At 35.4% G+C, this 21,958-nt stretch overlaps 1 protein-coding gene and 2 long non-coding RNA genes across 5 annotated transcripts in view; 2 read left to right on the forward strand and 1 right to left on the reverse strand.

Annotated features, from left to right (window-relative positions):
* The window catches only part of LOC309513263, a 61,067-nt gene that overhangs the window by 6,821 nt on the left and 32,288 nt on the right, over positions 1–21,958 (reverse strand). The gene's annotated exons all lie outside the window — the stretch shown is intronic.
* sh3glb2a (SH3-domain GRB2-like endophilin B2a) lies at positions 265–21,783 on the forward strand. Of its 3 annotated transcripts, XM_082187875.1 has the most exons (12): positions 265–423; positions 728–869; positions 3,306–3,434; positions 8,039–8,172; positions 8,250–8,342; positions 12,980–13,042; positions 14,218–14,241; positions 14,881–14,970; positions 16,068–16,168; positions 17,464–17,478; positions 17,560–17,770; positions 19,220–21,783. In XM_082187875.1, the coding sequence occupies exons 1-12, from the start codon at positions 361–363 to the stop codon at positions 19,325–19,327; spliced, it is 1,173 nt and encodes a 390-aa protein (XP_082044001.1). In that variant the 5' UTR covers positions 265–360; the 3' UTR covers positions 19,328–21,783. The 3 variants fall into 3 exon arrangements, with proteins under 3 accessions (XP_082044001.1, XP_082044002.1, XP_082044003.1); XM_082187876.1 differs by lacking the exon at positions 17,464–17,478; XM_082187877.1 differs by lacking the exon at positions 14,218–14,241.
* LOC309513261 lies at positions 11,856–12,518 on the forward strand. Its single transcript, XR_014211386.1, has 2 exons — positions 11,856–12,405; positions 12,448–12,518. It is a non-coding gene; the product is annotated as an uncharacterized lncRNA (long non-coding RNA).

The following is a 21,958-nucleotide window of genomic DNA, read 5'->3' on the forward strand; positions in this document are numbered from 1 at the left end:
GCGTTACCTCACGTGACTCCTGTTACTTTTATCAGCGCAGCTAGAATGGACCAATCACAGTGTGAGTGTGGTCAGCGATTGTCATTTTATAGAGATTGATTTACTGGCTTAATAAATCAGCTATTAATCCTTAGAATGTACAGATTCTAACGATAATGCTCTTACATACACAAATGTTTCCAACAGGAAAAACTAAAACCGTACTGAGATTTAAATGCTACTAAATGGAGGATGTGAGCCGCTGAGCGCTAACTAGAGGAATCAACAGTGAATTACAGAAACGGTTGAGCGACAGAGACACACTGGCCTCTGCGGAGCGCCTGATGCCGCGGGGATTCCGTCTCTTTCTCCGCTTACAACATGGATTTCAACGTGAGGAAACTCGCTACAGATGCTGGAATATTCTTCTCTCGGGCTGTTCAGGTAAGAAGCCTAGTTTATGGATAAATATGAGAGTTTATACGCAACGGTCAGAGTGTCGTAGACAGTTGATGTGTTGCGCGTGACTCTGCGTTTACACCACAACACGAAACCGTTTTACAGATATCATCACAAATCCACTGTACAAAAAAATAATGAGTTATTATGTAACGTTAACAGTTAAATGGTGATGTTGATTGAACATGAGGCTTATTTTGATATTTTTTAGCCGTATTTGTAATTATTTTGATGCGTTTCCTCTCAGGAATATGACAGATTCTCGTTGATCTCGTTACTTTTGCTCCAGTTTACAGAGGAGAAACTGGGACAGGCTGAGAAGACCGAGCTGGACACTCACTTTGAGAGTCTGCTGTCCAGAGCTGACTGCACCAAAAACTGGACCGAGAAAATCTACAGACAGACTGAAGTTCTGCTGCAGCCGAACCCCGGTAAGCAGGAGCCCAGCAGGACTCAAACACACAATTACACAATTACACACGCTTCAATTAAAGGGACAGTTCGACCACAAATAGAAATGCTCATTTGCTCATCCTCAAGTTGGTCCAAACCTGTATGAATTTTCTTCTTCTACTGAACACAAAAGAAGATATGTGACCCTGGACCACAAAACCAGTCACACATGGGTACATTTTTTAAAATTGAGATTCTTACATCATCTGAAAGTTGAATAAATAAGCTTTCCATTGATGTATGGTATTTGTTATGATAGGACAATATTTGGCTGAGATACAACTATTTGAAAATCTGTAATCTGAGGGTGCAAAAAAATCGAAACATTGAGAAAATCACCTTTAAAGTTGTACATTTATGTTGGCGATTGTGCAGCATTCACTCACACAAATAAATGTTTTATATCTTTACGGTAGGAAATTTACAAAATATCTTCATGGAACATGATCTTTACTTAATATTCTAATGATTTTTGGCATACAAGAAAAATGGATAATTTTGACCCATACAATGTATAGTAGTTGGCTATTGCCACAAATATACCCGTGTGACTGGTGACGTGATCCAGGGTCACATATAAGCCAACAGATATGTTTATGAATGACCTTATTAATAAAACATACAATGTACAGACAAACAGATAAACCCAGAATATGAACACAATGCGCTAACTTGCATGTTAAGCGTATTCCCATAGAAATGCTTGATGTGCAATTTAATGCATCATAAATAATGTGTATATTGACTTTGATCTTTTAAAATCTCAGTCTTTGGACATTAGGACACGTTCAGCACTCTTCAAGTGTTTTAGATTGTCCCGCTTGTTTCAGTATATGGATCGCAAGCGCCCGAAACTGTGTTTGTTCACGTCTTTGTCTTTCTTCTTTAGAGATGATTTCATTCTTTACAGATGATTGACAGGCCTGTGATCAGTCTGAAAACTATGAATGAAACAGTGATTCTATGTATGGAAAGTGGTCACAGTTTATATTTCTCGGTTTATACAAAAATGTTTGATTTTTTTTTAGATCAAGATAACAGTACAGTACGGTAGAAAATTTTCAATTTTTGGTGAACTATCCCTTTAATTATGTTATATATTTGAGCTGTGTTTCATCAATGTGTTTCATCAATGCTAAATGTCTATGTAATAAATGTCTGATTTTGGCTTTGATCAAACATAAACTTCTGTGTATGATGGTTGTGACATTATTCAATTTTTGGAGAAAATGCTGGATAAGTCTTGGTCAATTAACGTCTAAAAATGATTAGAAATTAGTTTATGAAGTAAAATTCTCAATTACTGACAGATGTAGAAGTAAATGAATAAAGCAATGCTCAGATCGTCATGTAAATCAATGGCATTTATCCTAATTACTGCTTATTAGTAATTAGTAAGGTAGTTGTTAAGTTTAGGAATTGGGTGGATTAAGGGTTAAAGAATATGTTCATGCAGAATAAGGCATTAATATGTGCTTTATAAGTACTAATAAACAGTCAATATCCTAGTAAAATGCATGCTAATAATAAGCAACTAGTTAATAGTGAGAATTGGACCTTAAAATAAAGTGTTACCAAAGTATCTTAAAAAGCCCAAATACTTATAAATCCAATCCATTACTGAGAACAAATCACATGATGAAAATTATACTTTGTAACGTAATCTATAAAATCACTAATTTTAATCATTATACAATCGGATTACTTTTTCATTTCTTTTAACCTAACTTGTTTGATTTGAATAGGATTATTTTGTATCATATTCATATCATAAAAAAACAAAACTATTGGATAATATTTAAAGCTTTGAAGTGCTAGAAAAAAGTGACACCTTTGAAAAGTGCTTGAATTTCACTCTCAAAAGGTTGTTCGAACACTGAAATTAATAATGTAAAAACATTTGACTATTTCTGCCACAATACCATGGTTACAGTCAGCGTTGCTACATTAAATCCTTGTATGTTGGTGATTTGTGGATTGAAAAGCCTTTTATAACTCGTAATCTGTTGAAATACCTCGTTGATGCTTTTACACTTTTAAATTTCCTTTTAATGTTCGATGGTTGAAGGGTGAGTAGATTAATGTCATCTCATTATGACACTTTTTTACCGTATTGTGTTCATAGAGCGAGCGTTTCACTGATTGTTTACAGCTTGACGGAAGTTACACACATAATTCGCGCAAAGCGTCATGGGGCGCGGGAATAAGGCGGATAGCACGGTTTCATTCCGCTTTCGTTTCGTTGTCTTTTCTCACATTATGCAACCGAAGTAGGCAACTCTTATCAGTTGAACAGTGTATTAGTGGCTCCTCTAACAAAATTGAGTCACACCAGCAGGAAAAAATGTCACAAAATACGACCATTTAGTCGCAGTATGGAGCCCTGACTTGTTATTTGTCTGTTTGTGCGGCAGGCGCTCGCATCGAAGAGTTCCTGTATGAAAAGCTTGACCGGAAGATTCCACCGCGAGCCACTAATGGAGAAATACTAGGCCAGTTCATGCTGGAGGCAGCGAAGGAGTTCGGACCAGGAACCCCGTATGGTAAGAATCCAAACTCAGAAATGTTCACCAATCATGTGTCTTCACAATTTGCATTCATGCATCCCTTTTTTTAATCAATGCATATTAATTAGCAAATGTTGCATCTTCACAAACATGCAGTTTCGGCTGCCAAGAGTAATTGCTTGATTTATTTAGTCTGTAAGAGTTAGAATCAGCTGAACACGCCTGGGTTGAGGACAAACCCATTGATTTGGCTCTCAAATGTTGCTCTTAATTTAATTGTGACATTTGTAATTCTAACGCTGCTTTTGTAGATGTCAATTGTAAACACAATAGGTTAGTTAGCGGTGCGGTGGAATAATTAAACCGCACAGAAAGTTTTTCAGTGATTGGATTGATTTCCCAGTCTCTGATGGGTTTTCCCTGCAGGCTGTGTGTGGGAAACAGCCAAACCAATACATCTCAATGCTTTTTGTTTCTCCATGCATGTTCCCCATCGCAGTGATCAATAGTGTCAGAGGTCACAGCAGTGTCTGATGTCATTTCCTGGCCAGCATTCTCCCACAGAGATTTTGCTTTTATAACTTTCAGTAGATATGAAGATGCGCCAAGGGTCATGTGTGCAATCAAAAAAACATTAATAATTTGGTGCAAAATTCATCTGTCACTGTGAACAAAAAACACGGGAAAAGAAAATATATATCCAACTTTATATAAAGGGTCATAAGGACGTACAACTTTATTCGCATTCATGCATCATACTTGCGTAGAGCAGTACATGTGAAACTCGAAGAATTAGAATATCGTGTAAAAGTTCATTTATTTCAGTAATTCAACTTAAAAGGTGAAACTAATATATTATATAGAAAATCACATGCAAAGTGAGATATTTCAAGCCTTTATTTGTTATGATTATGGCTTACAGCTTATGAAAATGTTCAAAATCTCTTTCAAGTTTCATAAACTATAAGCCATAATCATCAAAATTATAACAAATAAAGGCTTGAAATATCTCACTTTGCATGTAATTTTCTATACAATATATTAGTTTCACCTTTTAAGTTGAATTACTGAAATAAATGATCTTTTGCACCATATTAAAATGAGTTTCACCTGTATATATACTAGGCTTATATAGCAAATCTCAGCTGGTTGATTGCTTGTATCATTGTAAAATGTGACTATATTATATCGCACAGCTCTAATCTACTAAATCCGGCTATATGGCATGAAGACGTTAAAGGGATACTCCACTTTTTTTTGGAAATAGGCTCATTTTACAACTCCCCCAGAGTTTTACCGTTTTCGAATCCATTCAGCCGATCTCCGGGTCTGGCGGTACCACTTTTAGCATAGCTTAGCATAGATCATTGAATCGGACAGGACCATTAGTATCTCTCTCAAAAAAATGACCAAAGAGTTTCGATATTTTTCCAATTTAAAACTTGACTCTTCTGTAGTTACATCGTGTACTAAGACCGACGGAAAATGTAAAGTTGCGATTTTCTAGGCTGATATGGCTAGGAACTATACTCTCATTCCTCCGATTAATCAAGAAACTTTGCTGCCGTACCATGAGTCCAGCAGGCGTAATGATATGACGCAGCGCCTGAAAATAGTCCCCAGCTCGGTAACTTCCAACGTGACCGGGACTAAGCTTGTCTAACCTATTAGATCTATTTTCAGGCGCTGCGTAATTTTTTTGAGAGAGATGCTAATGGTCCTGTCCGATTCAATGATCTATGCTAAGCTATGCTAAAAGTGGTACCGCCAGACCCGGAGATCGGCTGAATGGATTCGAAAACTCAACGGTAAAACTCTGGGGGAGTTGTAAAATGAGCCTATTTCCCAAAAAAGTGGAGTATCCCTTTAAGATATTATAAACACTAACATAATGATTTTAGCTTGTATTGTCAAAAATTGTCAAAAATAAATTTGACTTGACTACATTAAATATGGATTAGTGTATATATAATATTAGTAAATAGCTATTAATACGTGAATAAATATGAATTCCAGTGTTGAAGTTTTGTTTTGTTTTCTATACTACCATGATGAATGCTTTCATTGCTGTGTTTGGATGCACTTCTAATATCTAATAGATCCATACAGTGGAGAGGGAACTGGGCGTTCTGGTTTGTCTCTTCTCAAACTAAAGTGCACTTAGTGGTTTTAAATGGCTCATTAACGTCCCGTGACTGACCACATGCTTTAGGATGGGCTGTAGTGTGAGGGTAAACACATGGCTGATCTCTGTAAGTACGGGACTAATGCACAGCCCATCTAAAGTAGAAAACCTTGAAGTGTCTATTTGTAAAATTAATGGAGAGTCTTTTTTTTCCTGTAATCTTGTGACTGCATTTGCAGTACGCCATTAATTAGGTTTGCTTATAAGAAAGCACGCTATAATTTCCACATACAGTACATTTAAATGCTTTTGTTTGCGTTTTTCAAATTTTAATGCAGTTTTTAACTCATTAAATGAAACAATTTGAGAATGTTTCAGTATTTGTTGAGTGTCTCCTTCACTTTAATGACTGGAGCTACATGAACACAACCTGATGATCATATTCTCCAGCAGGATTTGAGATGATCCACAGAGCATTAAGAACATCTGACCCAGTCACATGATCAATGAATACTCATTGAATTACATTTGATTAGTTTTCATGGAAGCTTTATTTTTAGGTTAAAGCAAGATTAGATCAGCTGATTCAATTTCGCAGTTGAAACCACAGCGTGTGCTGCAGATGTAAAGAGGCGTTCATCATTCATTATTGATTCAGTGGGCCGAACAGCTCCTCTGACTAATGTGTGTTTGTGCCCTCTCTCGACCAGCTGTGACGATTCGTCTCCATTTATCCATTTTGGTTCCACTTCGAATCTCTCCATTGATTGCTATTAGCAGACCTCAAAAAATTGCACAAGAATACCTCTTATGGATCTAAAACATAATTGTAAATTTCTAATATTAATAACAAATGGCAAACAGTGGGATCTATACACTATGAACAAACTCAATGAATTTTTTTTTTGCTCACTTCTGACATGGATCAGAATTATATTTATATTATAATTATATCCGATTTTTACGCATCCAATCTTAGCCTCTTCCAAATGTGGTTATAAATCAGATTCATATCCGATATTTGGACATCCGACCATTCAAGTTTCAAGTTTACTTTATTTTTAAAGCACGTTTAAAACAACCTTGGTTGACCAAAGTGCTGTACAAGATATATCTAGATCCATCCCCAAAAATTTAAATAAACTTTCACAAGACATTAAACGCACAAGAGGTTTTTAAAAGACTTCTAAACTCAGACACTGTGGACACTGTTTTGATGTATAATGGCAATTTGTTCCATAACCTGGGGCCAGCTATCGCAAAGGCTCTGTCACCCCTGCATTTCAATCTGGATCTGGGTACTCGTAACAGATAATTGGTCTGTGATCTAATTGGTCTGTGGTCTGTGACCATGTCTAAACGCGTATATCCTATTCCCCTTTGAATTCCACGCCACCACAAGGCGAGGGCGACACGTTGGCCCACAAAGATAGCTTTCTGATGTTGTGTTATTTTATTTCAGAATTCTAGATCTAACGAGCTAAAGATAACATAACAAACGAAAATTACCGTTATTTTCCTGTATATTTCCGTTCGGTCAGACTTTGTGCTGCAAAACATCCATGACAGCTGTTATCTTATCCATGCTGGCATACAATCATGGCCACCCGACATGAATTATAGCCTATAAATAATTTCTACTAGGGCTGCATGATATTGAAGAAAAGTGCGATATGCCATAACTCATTAAATAATGCAATATTCGATATGCGATACGATAATGCTTAAAGTGTGTAAAATAAACTTAAATTATCTTTAAAATTATATAACCTACATGTGTTTCACATCTTTTTGTGACGAGAAAACATCCGTACAGCTTCTGAAAGTGAACATCAGTGTTTTACTGTGGCATAAAGGCCCTTGCACACTGCCTCCGAAACTTTCGTCCGTCAAAAAAAAATTCGGGGGTTCAGGTTATCCTACATTAGGGTTATTTAACAACAGAAACTGAACAATAAGGTTCATTAGTTAACATTAGTAAACTACATTAGTTAGCATGCACTTTTAATGAACTGCACATTTATTAATCTTTGTTAATGTTAATTTCAACATTTACTAATACTCTATTAAAATCTCTATTAAGTGAACTAACATGAACAAATGATCAGCTGTATTTTTTACTAACTAACATTATCAAAGATTCACAAATACAGCTACAAATGTATTGCTCATGGGGTAACACTTTATTTTACAGTGTCCTTGTTACATGTGTTATATGTACTTACCATAGTAATAACAGTAAATTACATGCAACTAACCCTCAACCAAACCCTAATCTTACCCTAACCCTATAGTAAGTACTATATTTGCTTAATATTACTCAGTACTTAAATATATAATTACACTGTAACAATGACACCTTAAAATAAAATGTAACCACTCATGGTTAGTTCATGTTAGTTAATATATTAACTAATGCACCTTATTGTAAAGTGTTACCAAATGAATCAATGCTCTTTAAACACTGGGAAATCTGCCCACACTTTGACTCGTGTGTGTGTGTGTGTGTGTGTAGGAAGCACGCTGATCAAGGTGGGCGACTGCCAGAGGAGACTGGGCGGCGCTCAGAGAGACTTTCTGCAGACCTCCTCCATCAGTTTCCTCACACCCCTGCGCAACTTCCTGGAGGGAGACTGGAGGACCATTTCTGTGAGTTTGACTAAATGATAGTATCTCTGTTAATCAGCACGATTCTGATGCATTGACAAATGCTCTCGGCTTTACAGAAAGAGCGGCGGCTCCTGGAGAATCGGCGCTTGGATCTCGACGCCTGTAAAGCTCGACTCAAGAAGGCCAGAGCAGCGGAGGTCAAAGCGGCTGTAAGACTTACTCACCCTGCCCTCTCCTCATTTACCCTCTCTTTTCTCTAGGGATGGGAATCATAGGGGATTTAGCAATTCTGATTCTGTTTCACGCAATTAGATTTTATTATTGAAACTGAACTGAATGAGCAATTAACTGAATTGAGCTGAATAATAATGAGCATCCCGAGGTAGAAACAGAAAAGCAAATGGAAAATAATTTGTGTAGCTGCTGTTCATAACATTTCAAGCGAATATAATCATGTGCATTTCATCAGATATAACTGGAGTACACGGTTATGAGATACATTATGTGAATGCTTGACTTGAGAGATGCATCTTTAATCTAGATTTAAACCAGGAGAGAGAGAGAGTCTGAGCCCTGAACATCATCAGGAAGGCTATTCCAGAGTTTAGGAGCCTAATGTGAATACGCTCTCCCTCCTTTAGTGGACTTTAGGACTACCAGAAGCCCAGAGTTAATTTTAAGGTGATAGAAGATCAGTTAAATACACAGGGGCTAAACCATTTAGGACTTTATAGGTCAGTAGCAATACTTTATAATAGGTAACCAGTGTAGAGATTATATAAGTGGTGTTATATGTTCATATAATCATGATTTCTTGACCTGGTAAAGCCCTCGCAGCTGCAATTTGGACTAATTGTTGCATGTTTATTGAGGATGCAGGACATCCAGCTAGTAATGCATTACAGTAATGTAGTCTAGAGGTCATGAAGGCATGATCTAACTTTTCTGCATCAGAAACAGATCGCATGTTCTGGAGTTCAGCAATGTTTCTGAGGTGGAAGAAAGACGTTTTTGTAACATATGAAATATGATTTTCGAAAGACAAGTTGCTGTCTAATATAACACCCAGGTCTTTAAAGGGATGGTTCGGAGTAAAATCAACCCAGGGTCCTTTGCACCATGACCTCGAGCCAAACACCCCCCCCCCAGAAGCCTTTTTTCCCTTGGTTGAACATCATTAAAGTTAGAGCTTATTTGGAGAGATCAGCCGGATGGTTTAGTGCAGGCACTAATGGATCCAATGATGTATCTCGTAAATTACCCCACTAATAATGCCCAGAATGTTAGTGCATTCCTGGAACTGGGCGTCGTTACACTACATCCTTATGCATCGCTTTCTGCCAGGACTTTTACAGGCTTTTCCCAAATCACGGAAGTGACCTCGACGTCCAGGTTAGCGGTAGCATTAGCCATCAGGCAAGTGTTATTTAAATAAACTCCTGATGTACTTTCAAACTTTCCAATGCCTCGTTTTATGAGTACAGAACCTATTTGTACTACTGTATAAGTTTGGTACCATTCCGGGCATTATTAGTGGGGTCATTTACGAGATACAACTTTGGATCCATTAGCGCCTGGGGGGGTGTTTGGCTCGAGGTCATGGTGCAAAGGACCCTAAGTTGATTTTACTCAGAACCATCCCTTAAACTGTAGAGGATGAAGTAACTGTACATCCTTCTAGATGCAAACTGTATTCGTAGAGATTCTGTGTGCAGGTTTTTAGTCCAATAAACAATATCTCAATCTTATCCGAATTTAATAGACAAAAATACTGGTCATCCAATATTCTAATATCTTTAACACACTTGTCGTGATGAAATATAGCTGAGTGTCATTGGCATAACAGTGTTTTCTAATAATATTAATGACACTATTATCAGCTGCAGCTGCTCTACAGTGGAATTTTAATTTGCAGTTTGCTTCATTAATTCTGTTTTGTCCTTATTACTGAGGCTGAATTAAAACAATTTCTATTGTATAAAGCACTATAAAAATAAATGTGACGTTTGAGGAAGAAATAACAGAGAATGATTTTCAAAACGAGTCTTATTGCATTTACTGACCTCAAGTTTGGTCCAATGATGAACAGTCATGGCAAATCAGTAATAAACAGTATAAATCTTGAGTAAAAACATGCTCTACATCTGTAAAAACAAAACAAAAATGTCATGTCCCTCACAGTACGCTGCATTTACAGGTTTGGTAGTCTTGAAAACTCGCCTCTCTTATGTAACTAGTTCTTAATGAGAACCGGTTCTCGATTCCCAACCCTCTCATTCCCTTTCCTTATTGTCACGCTTTGATAGCATCACTTGATATGAGTCTCTTCCCCGTGTTTGTTGTGCATATTGAGCGATTTCTCCCCTGTTGACACTATGAGCACTAACCGCGTGTCTCTGCTTTAACCTTCACAGTGTGAGGGAGAAGTGAGTATCGCAGTACATTTCCTCATTATGCTTTTCTGCCTTTTTAACATTTTTGAATGACAGCGACAGACTTTTCAGTTTTGTTCCTTCATTTTTCATGCACTCCACTTGCCAGGATTTACATAAGACCTACTTTTAAATGATATGATGTAATTACATGAATCAGAGTAAAAACATTAAAGCAGCACTATATAGCTTCATAATATACAGTACCAGTCAAAAGTTTGGAAACTTTACTATTTTTAATGTTTTTGAAAGAAGTCTCTTATGCTCATCAAGCCTGCAGTTAAAAAAAAACAAAAACAAAAAAAACAGTAATATTATGAAATATTATTACAATTTAAAATAATGGTTCTCTTTTTTAATATACTTTAAAATGTAATTTATTTTTGTGATGCAAAGCTGAATTTTCATCAGCAAGTACTCCAGTCTTTGGTGTCTTATGATCCTTCAGAAATCATTCTAATATGCTGATTTATGATCAATGTTGGAAACAGTTGTGCTGCTTAATATTTTTTTTATAACCTGAGATACTTTTTTCAGGATTATTTGATGAATAAAAAGTTAAAAAGAACTGTATTTATTTACAATAGAAATCTTTTGTAACAATATACACTACCGTTCAAAAGTTTGGGAACAATAACTTTTTTTTATTTTTTTAAAATTAGTACTTTAATTCAACAAGGATGCGTTAAATTGATAAAAGGTGATGGTAACGATTTATATTGTTAGAAATGTTTTTATTTTGAATAAATGCTGTTTTAATGAATAAATGCTGTTAACGTTTTACTCATCAATGAATCCTGAAAAAAGTATTCCAAAAAAATATATTAAACAGCACAACTGTTTCCATCATTGATAATAACTGAGTATCAAATCATCATATTAGAATGATTTCTGAAGGATCATAAGACACCAAAGACTGGAGTACTTGCTGATGAAAATTCAGCTTTGCATCACAAAAATAAATTACATTTTAAATATATTAAAAAAGAGAACCATTATTTTAAATTGTAATAATATTTCATAATATTACTGTTTTTTTTTTTTTTAACTGCAGGCTTGATGAGCATAAGAGACTTCTTTCAAAAACATTAAAAATAGTAATGTTTCCAAACTTTTGACTGGTACTGTATTTCCAAGACCCTTGTGATGGTACATCGACTTACAATAGGTTGAATGACACATCTGCCATAGCCTGACGGGGTCTGTATCGCTTTTACTGGCACTACGTAACTTCGGGTTCGGGTAGTAACCCGAGCACAAAAATGTGCTTATGTTTTTGTCACGGCCAAAGCAGCAACGGACAAAAAAAAAGTCAGAAGTAAGCCTATGTCTAAACGGCGTGTACAAGTTTGGTAGGAGCTACATTCTTCCAAGTAAATAATACATGATAAGACGGACAAAATGATCTTTTAGGCTAAGTAGCCTAATGACTGCAGGCTGATAGTCATGTTTGTTTGTTTATTTTTCTGGTGAAAGTGTCTTGCCTCAGGCTATAATGCAAATTGATTTTTCAACTTTGCAGATTCATCTATGGTAGCTTGATATTATAATATTGACGATATATGGCTATTACCTACCACACAAACATTGAATTGAATTAGCATTCTGTAAAACAGTAGCCAATAGGCTACTATAATGACGCTGGCTTGTAAATGTGAGCTACACGATCTTTTGGTGTTTGAAAAAAATAAAACCCATGAAATTATATTCATATGACATGCTGAAATATATGCCACTGTACCTGGGATGAAGACATTTCACACGCAACGCAGGCAGTCTGCCCAAGACATGAGAACTCCTTCTCCAGAGTTCGGGGGTATCGGCTTGTCAACAAATGCACGTGTATCCCCTGGTGTTACCATGACAGATTTTACGACCGCAGTAGAAGACAATACTGTTTCCCAACTGTAGGGGGACCCCGAGAGCAAAAGTTACTTGGTGTTGCTTTAAAAATCCAAATTTCCAAAATGCATTGCAACAAGCTTAATTTTTTGCAATATTGATCATGTGATCATTTATTCCATCATATCATAACAGTATATACCCACTATAATTGTTTTTCAACATAATTTATAGTTAATGCACACAAAAAAATGCATTATTTCAGTTCACGTATTTCTTTATTTTGCTTTTCCGCAAGATCAAAGATCAGATGCTTTCATTATCATACTTTTTAAAGATCAGCTAAATATCATCTAGATTTGAACAAGCTTACGCACAATATTCTGATCTTTGAATCTATCTGTTGTTCTGATGCATGGCATTTAAAAGCATCCCACAATGACCAAGCAGTTTTCTTCCCATAGTTCAATGGTGCCAGTCAGTCTCTTTCCTAAAATATCTGCAGCATTATGTGTTTGTTGATTGTGTTTTGGCATGAGGAGTGCATCAAAGTGTGTTCCTGTCTGTTTCAGGCTGCTCCAGACTTTCAAGAGACCAGACCACGTAATTATGTGCTGTCTGCCAGTGCATCTGCGGTAAGAACATCTTCACTGTCTGAGACGCCCTCCTACACACACATATACTCTGTTACATATCCAGTGTCAATATTCATGAGACACAGCCTGTCATTCAATATCCTGACATTCTTTTGTCAAAAGTGATAATTCTGTGCATCATGATTATTTTACCATGATACAAATCTACATTGGTCTTCTACATGCTTCACCCTGGTGTACAGTAGGGGTGGAACAGTACACAGAAGTCACGGTTCGGTTCATACCTCGGTTCAGACATCACGGTTCGGTACGAGTTCGGTACAATGGAGGGAAAAGCAAAACAGAAATGCAGAAGGCTTGTGCATGTCTCAGGCTGGACCACCAAAGGAAAATAAATTACTTAAGCCTTGTATTTTTTAAATAAGTTTTATTAATAAAGTAAAGGCATAGAACCAGTTTATTTGTAGTGCACTGACAATAGTTTTATATAATTAGTTTATTTATTAAATTAATAAAAAGATAAAAAGACCTTCAGATATGTTTGGTAATTGTTCCTGAATGAATTGAAAATTAAATTGCTACATTTCAGATTAATATATTTGTTTTCCTTAAAATTGTAATTACCGGTAACAGTAACTTAAACACTTTGCAGTTTAAATGATGTCCTGTATAAACAAAATGACGGAGTATGTTTTTATGTTTCCACTGTTCGATCGCGCCCGCGCCTCACACACACACACACACACACACGCACACAAATATAAGTAAACACTTTGCCACTTTTCGATCTCTCTCTCTCTCTCTCTCTCTCTCTCACACACACACACATATTCTTTATTGCATTGCATTGCAATCTTTACATCGCAGCCTGCTTCAGAGCTAAGGCGGAGCCACAGATTAGGTGTCCCTAAAGAACCTGCATATCTAACAGTAGTTCCGCATTACATTCATTAATTTGCACGTGAGTTTTATTTATTCTCCGTGTAAATGTATGCACCAAACCGTGACGCCCGTACCGTTTCGGTTCAATACGAATACATGTACCGTTCCACCCCTGGTGTACAGCACAGTAAATGAGCAACCTTATTCTCACCACTATAGGCAAACTAATCACATATTCTTCTGCACTCTTATTGAACAGTTTTATTACACGTTTATAGTTTGGTCAGCATTCTGAATTATATTATCTGCATTTTTCTCTCTCCTCTGATCAGCTCTGGAATGAGGAGCTTGATAAAGTAAGCGTGACATCATCACATATATATTGATGTTTATATATATTCTGTCAAAATGTTTTGTTACTGTCTTCTGGTTTGGTTGTGGTTAATTCGTCAGGTCAGCACAGAGCACTTTGTACACACAAGTGAATTAAGTTAGTTGAATGTCTATTTGACTGAATCTTGTGATGATTCAGTCATTGGGTCATATTTAAAAAAAAATAGAAAATTAAATATTATGCATTGAATATTTAGTATAAAGTAAATATTTTGCACAAAGTTTGAATATGAAGAATGTTAAAATGTCTTGCCTTGTGAGATTATTTTTATAACTATGCCCCAAAAAATGTTGTAATTCAGTAATGAAAATCATTAAACAGAATATATTATTTTGTTGTTGTTGTTGCTGTTTTTACCTAAATTCAGAGGAAATTGAGATTCTTAATCATAAAAATAATGTCACAAATACACAAATCATGTCAAATAAATCAAAATATATTTATTTCCTGGTTCTTGTTTCCATTTGACTTAAATATGAACTTGAGATTAATTTTATGTTTTCATCAGATCAGCGTTTAGATGCAAATGTTGCTTATGCAATGTCTCTCTCTCTCTCTCTCTCTCTCTCTCTCTCTCTCTCTCTCTCTCTCTCTGATGCAGGCGGATCATGAACTGCGTGTTGCTCAGACAGAGTTTGACAGACAGGCTGAGGTCACCAGACTGCTCCTGGAGGGCATCAGCAGCACACACGTGAGTCGTGTTTACACAATAACACACGGTACACACACACAGTGTTGGGAATAGAAAATTGAGTCAGGAAACGGATACTTGTTATAGAATTAAAAGTTTAATTTCGCTTATCGATTCCTTTGTGCGCATTTTAATGTGATTTTAAACCATTCAAGTGCAAGAAGATGCACTCGTGCACTGTTTTCTCTCCGCGCACATCTAAAGAAACCTCTCATATAGTGGATAAATACTGAATTGAGTTCTCTTTCACCTGTTTTTTTGAGCTTGAACAGCCAAATTCAAAATTATGTCAAAATATCATTGTAAATACAGTCAGGTTTGTCTTAAACCGTTGAGAAAGAAAAAGTGAGTGTAACAATATATTGGATCTGTGCATTCTGTCTGAAAGTGACAGCAGCCTTTCAAATGTTAATCAACTTTTGTAACTAATAAGTCTATATATTATTTATAAAGTGAAGACTATGCAGTGTTATTTTACAATTGATTTCAATTTCTGTACCTGAATACTAGACCAACCTGAAAAACTTGCATTTTTGTTCAATTGTATTTATTTGTGCTATTGCTACTTTGTTTATTTGTTCTTATTTTATTACTGACTCTTTAATCATCTTTAATCAATTGTCTTTAGTTGTTTTTTGCTGTTGTATTTTTGTTAAAACCATATACAAAGTTCCTCATGTGAGTGCTCTTATTCAGCTGCGACAAAATGCTTTGTGCAAAAAGACAAAATAAAGGGAATAAAATAAAACATGCTTAATTTTTTGGAATCGAAACTGGAAATCAATAAGAATCAGAATCACTAAGATTCACACGATGTCCAACTCTACACACACCTGATCAGAAGTGTTTGTTTGAATAGTTTAACGTTAAACAAGACACTTTAAATGGATAACCCTCATTGCCAGGATTGGCTTAAAGGCTTTCTTAATAACCTCTCAAAATATGCACTCTTTAAAACTCAAAACATCACTCAGTAATGGCTAAATCATATTTCAAAAGACTCTGACAACAAGCTTAAATATCTATTATCCTTATGCAAACAAATGAAGTGCAGTCTGTGTTTGTACAGTTTAATGAGGTCTTTTGTGTCTGCGCAGGTGAATCATCTGCGCTGCCTGTGTGAGTTTGTGGAAGCGCAGACGGTGTATTACAACCAGTGCCACAAATACATGCAGGAGCTGCAGAGAGAGCTGGGCAGGTGAGCAAAGCTAATATTTAATGATGTTTAGCATGCACAAAATCAAAAACGATCATTGAAACTCAACAGTCCTAAAAATGGCAACACTACAGTTAGGTCTCACTTGTCTCATTAGCTAACATGAGCAATATATTTCTTACTTGTTAATAGAAATACAGTTGTTCGTTGTTTATTTATGTTAGTTCACTGTGCATTAGCTAATGTTATGTATGTGATGTTATAAATGTTAAAATGGACATGATCTGAGATAAATAAATGTAGAGAAAATAATAATAATAATAATAAAAGTATAATAAATAATAAAAGTATTGTTTATTATTAGTTCATGTTAAAGTGCCCTATTATGGTTTTTCACGTTAGCTTTCATGTAGTGTGTAATAGAGCTGTGTGTGAAAGTAAAAGCTCTGCATAGTTTCACAGATCAAAGTGCAGATAAAGAGTTTTTGTCTCCTAAAAAGAAAGAAGTGATTCTGAACTGAAACGAGTCGTCAGTAATTCAGTCTCACTTCCTGAATGAACGTATGTAGGTTTGTAACACATTTGCATAATGCTCGTCTATTGGCTGCACTGTGTGTGAAGTGCTGAGGAAGATCTGGAGCTGAAATTCAGATATCTGCACGCGCTGTAAGCGATCGACCAATCACAACTAACTGGGCCATCTGACCAGTCAGAGCAGAGCAGGCTTGAGGAAAAGAGGGGCTAAGAGCTGCACTGTGCGAAAAGAGATGATGCTGCTATGTAGATTATGAGAAATAAAAAAATAAATCTTCCTTTACCTGCTTAGATGCATGTAAACCTACTGTAGGAGACCACAAAAACTGAATTAGGAACCTTTAAAAGAGCATAATATGTGCACTTTAACTCATATAGTTAACAAATTGAACCTTATTGTAAAGCACAACCCATTAAATTAAAGATTTCAGTCACATTTCAGTAGTTTAAGGTCCAATTCTCAGGATTAACTACGACTTTTAACTCAAACTCCTAATTACTGCTTATTAATAGTTAGTGAGGTTGTTAAGTTCAGGTATTGGGTGGATTAAGGGATGTAGAATATGGTCATGCAGAATAAGGCATTAATATGTGCTTTATAAGTACTAATAAACAGCCAATATCCTAGTAATATGCATGCTAATAAGCAACTAGTTAATAGTGAGAATTGGACCCTAAACTAAAGTGTTCCCAAGATTTCTTAAAGAGGAAATCTTTACAGTGGAAAATATGACTTGGTGTGCCTTCATCACATTGACATTATTCTAAATGATTGTTTTACTTTTCCCATCGTCTGCTCGCAGTTCCAGCGGAGACATGTGAGTTTTGAGTTTGTCGTCTTGTTAGTGCACACACGAGTCAGCAGAGTCCTCATAGCGTCTCCTCCATCTGTGTTTCAGAGGATGCCCCGACTCACTGGAGGTGAAGTCCCCCGGTGTCGGCAGCCCCACAGACCCGTCCGCCGTCCTGCCTCTACACTCTCCATCTCCAGACACAGACGCTCTTCAGATCGAAGAAGTGCAGCCGCCCGCCAGCGGCACACGCAAGGCCAAAGTCCTGTATGCCTACGATGCTGGAGATTCCAGTGAGCTCTCGCTGATGGCTGATGAGGTGAGCAGATGTTTGCTGGGAGATATTCAAACTCATGATAACATCCAAAGATATCTGAAGGTTTTATGTAATCTCTTAGAAAATATCACAGCATAAAACTGTATCCTCAAGTCCCGCCCCCTAAATTATTTCTCACTGAATTTCCCGCATTACAGAGAAGTCATGCATTATAGGCATTATAGTTTATATTGGCTAGTTTAAATTTCCATTTTTTTCTAATTTTTCTAAATTTCTAATATTAATAGGTTTGGTTAATTCATTCAAGTTAAATGCACTTTTCACAATACATATTGTTTCAAAGCAACTTTGCAGAAAATCATGATGATAATGGCTTAATATTCTAATGCAATATAGTCACATTTAGCAGATGGGTGATAATATAGTTTACATTTTGCAACGATTCAAGTTTATATCGTCCTTTGCAAGTATATTGTATGCATGCAGATAAAGTTGGACATACTTATACTGTATATTCAACTTTATATAAAGAGCTGGGCGATAATATAGTTATAATATAGCAGATTTATAGCAGATTTGCTATGTCTTTTGATATATCGCTTTATGTACTGTAAGTATGCAGATAAACCTGGATATATTATAAATCAAACTTTAAATTTAGAGCTGTGCAATAGTACAGTTTACATTTTTTCCGATGATATAAACAATCACGCATCTGAGATGTGCTATATACTGTATATTGCTTTACGTGAGTGTACTGTATGTACGCAGGTAAAGTTGGATCTACTAAATATATCAAATTTTTTATATATTACTCAGTGATAATATACTTTACAGTTGGTGTTATTAAATATTCAGATATATTCTAGGGATGCACAATATATCGGCCACCATATCGGTATTGGCCGATAATGTTCTATTTGATGTTATCGGTATCGGTCCGATATTTGGCTGAGATATTAAAGCATAAATACATAAATAATGGGTTATTTCCTTCAGCTGAGACACTTCAGATGCACACTGATGGTTTTGAATTGCTTGAAATATGATTGGAATCACTTCAAAAAGGAAAAATACATTTACGAGCAAAATGTGCAGCGCAAGTCTGTCATATCGGCTACATAAAATTATCATGAGACCATCACTGTAATTGTGTTCTTGGGACATGGATTTTAATGGTGAGACTTTTGTTTTTATAACGAGGCTCTCAAAAATGATATAGAAATTTGGATTTAGATTTATCGGCCAATATATCGGTTATCGGCTTTTAAATATAAAGAATTATCGGTTATCGGTATCGGCCAAAATTTTCATATTGGTGCATCCCTAATATATTCACACTTATTTTGCTGGTGACAAAATTAAACATTGTGAATATTGTAAAAAACAGACATTTGAATATTGTAGAATATTAGAATTCTATTTAGTTAAAAGGCATTTAGACTCTAAACCGATGAAATGTTTTTCTCCATCGTCTGATTGGACGATCAGCTCATCACAGTGTACACAGTGCCTGGAATGGACTCTGATTGGCTGATCGGAGAGAGAGGAAACCAGAAGGGGAAGGTGCCCGTTACATATCTGGAGCTGTTGAGCTAAAGAGGCGAGAGACACACACACTCTTCCACGTCCTGACACACAGTTTCCAGCTTTAACACCCAAGCTGAATCATGGACGCTTATGAGATCCACCCATGCGTGGGTTTATTTACCGAAAAGCAAACTATTGTATGTTTACATGCATGTCAGGGGGCTTTATTTCTGTTTGATTTTAATATTTAAGATGTTCACTGACAGTTTTAACATGATTTTGGAGAAGCTCATGAATATTGAGTGGAAATCAGGGCATCACAGTAAGATTATAATCCGTCCTTCTTTTTTTAATACCGAACATCAAACCCTTATGAATTATTAAATGATGTTAATACCCGAGGTATTAGTCAGCATTATAATTCATAAACATTATAATTCTTTTTAAATTTCAGACTAACACACAAATATTCACCATTACAAAACTAACAATTCATTCACAAATGCCTGAAACATTCATTACGAGCACATGCATGTTATGTGCCTGTTTTCTGCACTAGAAACTGTTCTGTGGTCAGTCAGAATGTCTTTTCTGCCTTTAATATAGTGAATAATCTTTATTCAGGTTCTCCTGAAGCTGACCACTGATCTAAGCTCAAAACTAAATGTTTATCTACACCGTCTAAGCACTAACACGTTTGCACTGAGTTAGTTTCGTATGACCTCCATAAAGCCTAACTGAAACACAGCCTTAACCGCGTCTCATAAAGACGTTCATCACTGCAAACAACGGCAAACTAAATATTCCATGCAGTGTCCAGAATATGAATGTTGATCTCCAGCCTTAAATTCTTGTTTTTCATGCATGATGAAGCTGACGCTAATAGCCGCTCAGAAAATGTGCCACTGTATGTGCCACTGTATGTGTTTTTTAATCTCTTTTAATTAGACAAAATATAAACAAATTAAGCATCTAAATTTTAAGGCCCAATTTGACATGATTTACAGAAATGTATTGTAACTATTATTGTTTTGAAAAGTGCCGTCGCCACATTCCATTGTTCTTTTAAGTCTCGTCTTTATCACCTCTCAAACTATTCTCACTGATGTAATTATATTAATGATCATTTCGTTTATTTATATACAGTACAGGCCAAAAGTTTGGACACATTACTATTTTTAATGTTTTTGAAAGAAGTTTCTTCTGCTCATCAAGCCTGCATTTATTTGATCAAAAATACAGAAAAAAAAAAAGTAATATTGTGATATATTATTACAATTTAAAATAATTGGTTTTCAATTTATTATACTTTAAATGATCATTTATTTCTGTGATGCAAACAAAGCTGAATTTTCAGGATCATTACTCCAGTCTATCACATGATCCTTTACAAATCATTCTAATATGATGATTCATTATCAAAGCTTAATATTTTTTCATAACCTGTGATACTTTTTTAGGATACTTTGATGAATAAAAAGTAAAATAAAGAAAGAAAATAAAAGAAGCAAATGTTTTAAAAATAGAAATCTTTTGTAACAACAATATCCACTACTGGTCAGTCATTTGGGGTCAGTCATTTTTTTCTTTCTTTTTTTGAAATAAATCAATACTTTTATTCAGCAAGGATGTGTTAAATTGATAAAAAGTGATAGTAAAGAAGATTTATATTATTAGAAAATATTTTTTTTATTTTGAATAAATGCAGTTCTTTTTAACCTTTTATTCATCAAATATATTAGGCAGCAGAACTGTGTCCAACACTCATAATAAATCAGAATATTAGAATGATTTCTAAAGGATCATGTGATAGACTGGAGTAATGATGCTGAAAATTCAGCTTTGCATTACAGAAATAAATTATAATTTAAAGTATAATAAATTGAAAACCAATTATTTTAAATTGTAATAATATATCACAATATTACTTTTTTTTTGTGTGTATTTTTTATCAAATAAATGCAGGCTTGATGAGCAGAAGAAACTTCTTTCAAAAACATTAAAAATAGTAATGTGTCCAAACTTTTGGCCTGTACTGTAGTTTCTGAAACCCAAGATTGCTCTTGATTAAAACCATACTTGATTGATTTATGCCATCATGAACCCACTGCACTGCACGACCAGTTTTATATGATGCCTTTCAATGTATTTATTTTAAATTAATGTCAGACCTTTCTGTATTTAGAGTTTGGCTTCATAGCTTACTTCCTGTTTATTTATTTATTTATTTATATTTTTTTTAGTGCCAAAGTGCAGCTAAACATTTTAGATATTGTGACGTTATTTAGATATTGTGTTCGGTGTGCAGTATTTATTGTATTATTCGATTTCTGATTATTTTATTATTTTATTTTTTATTGCAAATCACACTGTGGTTTATGTATAATGGCCAAAACTGAGTTTGGTTGCCCTCTGTTGGTCACTGCTTGTTTTTCCAGCTCTCTTATTGTATTTAATGCGGGCTCTCCAAACCATGCGGAGAGAATCAGGCTTAATAATGTAATAAAAGTCATTTTATTGATATATATCTTTTTCAAGGTCTTCACTGATCATTTAAACACATAAATAGCTTTTTTTTAACTGAGTGCATCATGGTGTGACTACATAAACGTCACACAATAGTGCTTATGACAGATATTTAGATGACCATAGAGAGACTGTACACATAATTCTGTTTGTTAGCAATTATAGATGACGGTA

Source organism: Leuciscus leuciscus (genome assembly GCF_965113295.1).
Source record: "Leuciscus leuciscus genome assembly, chromosome: 13".
NCBI lineage: Eukaryota > Metazoa > Chordata > Actinopteri > Cypriniformes > Leuciscidae > Leuciscus > Leuciscus leuciscus.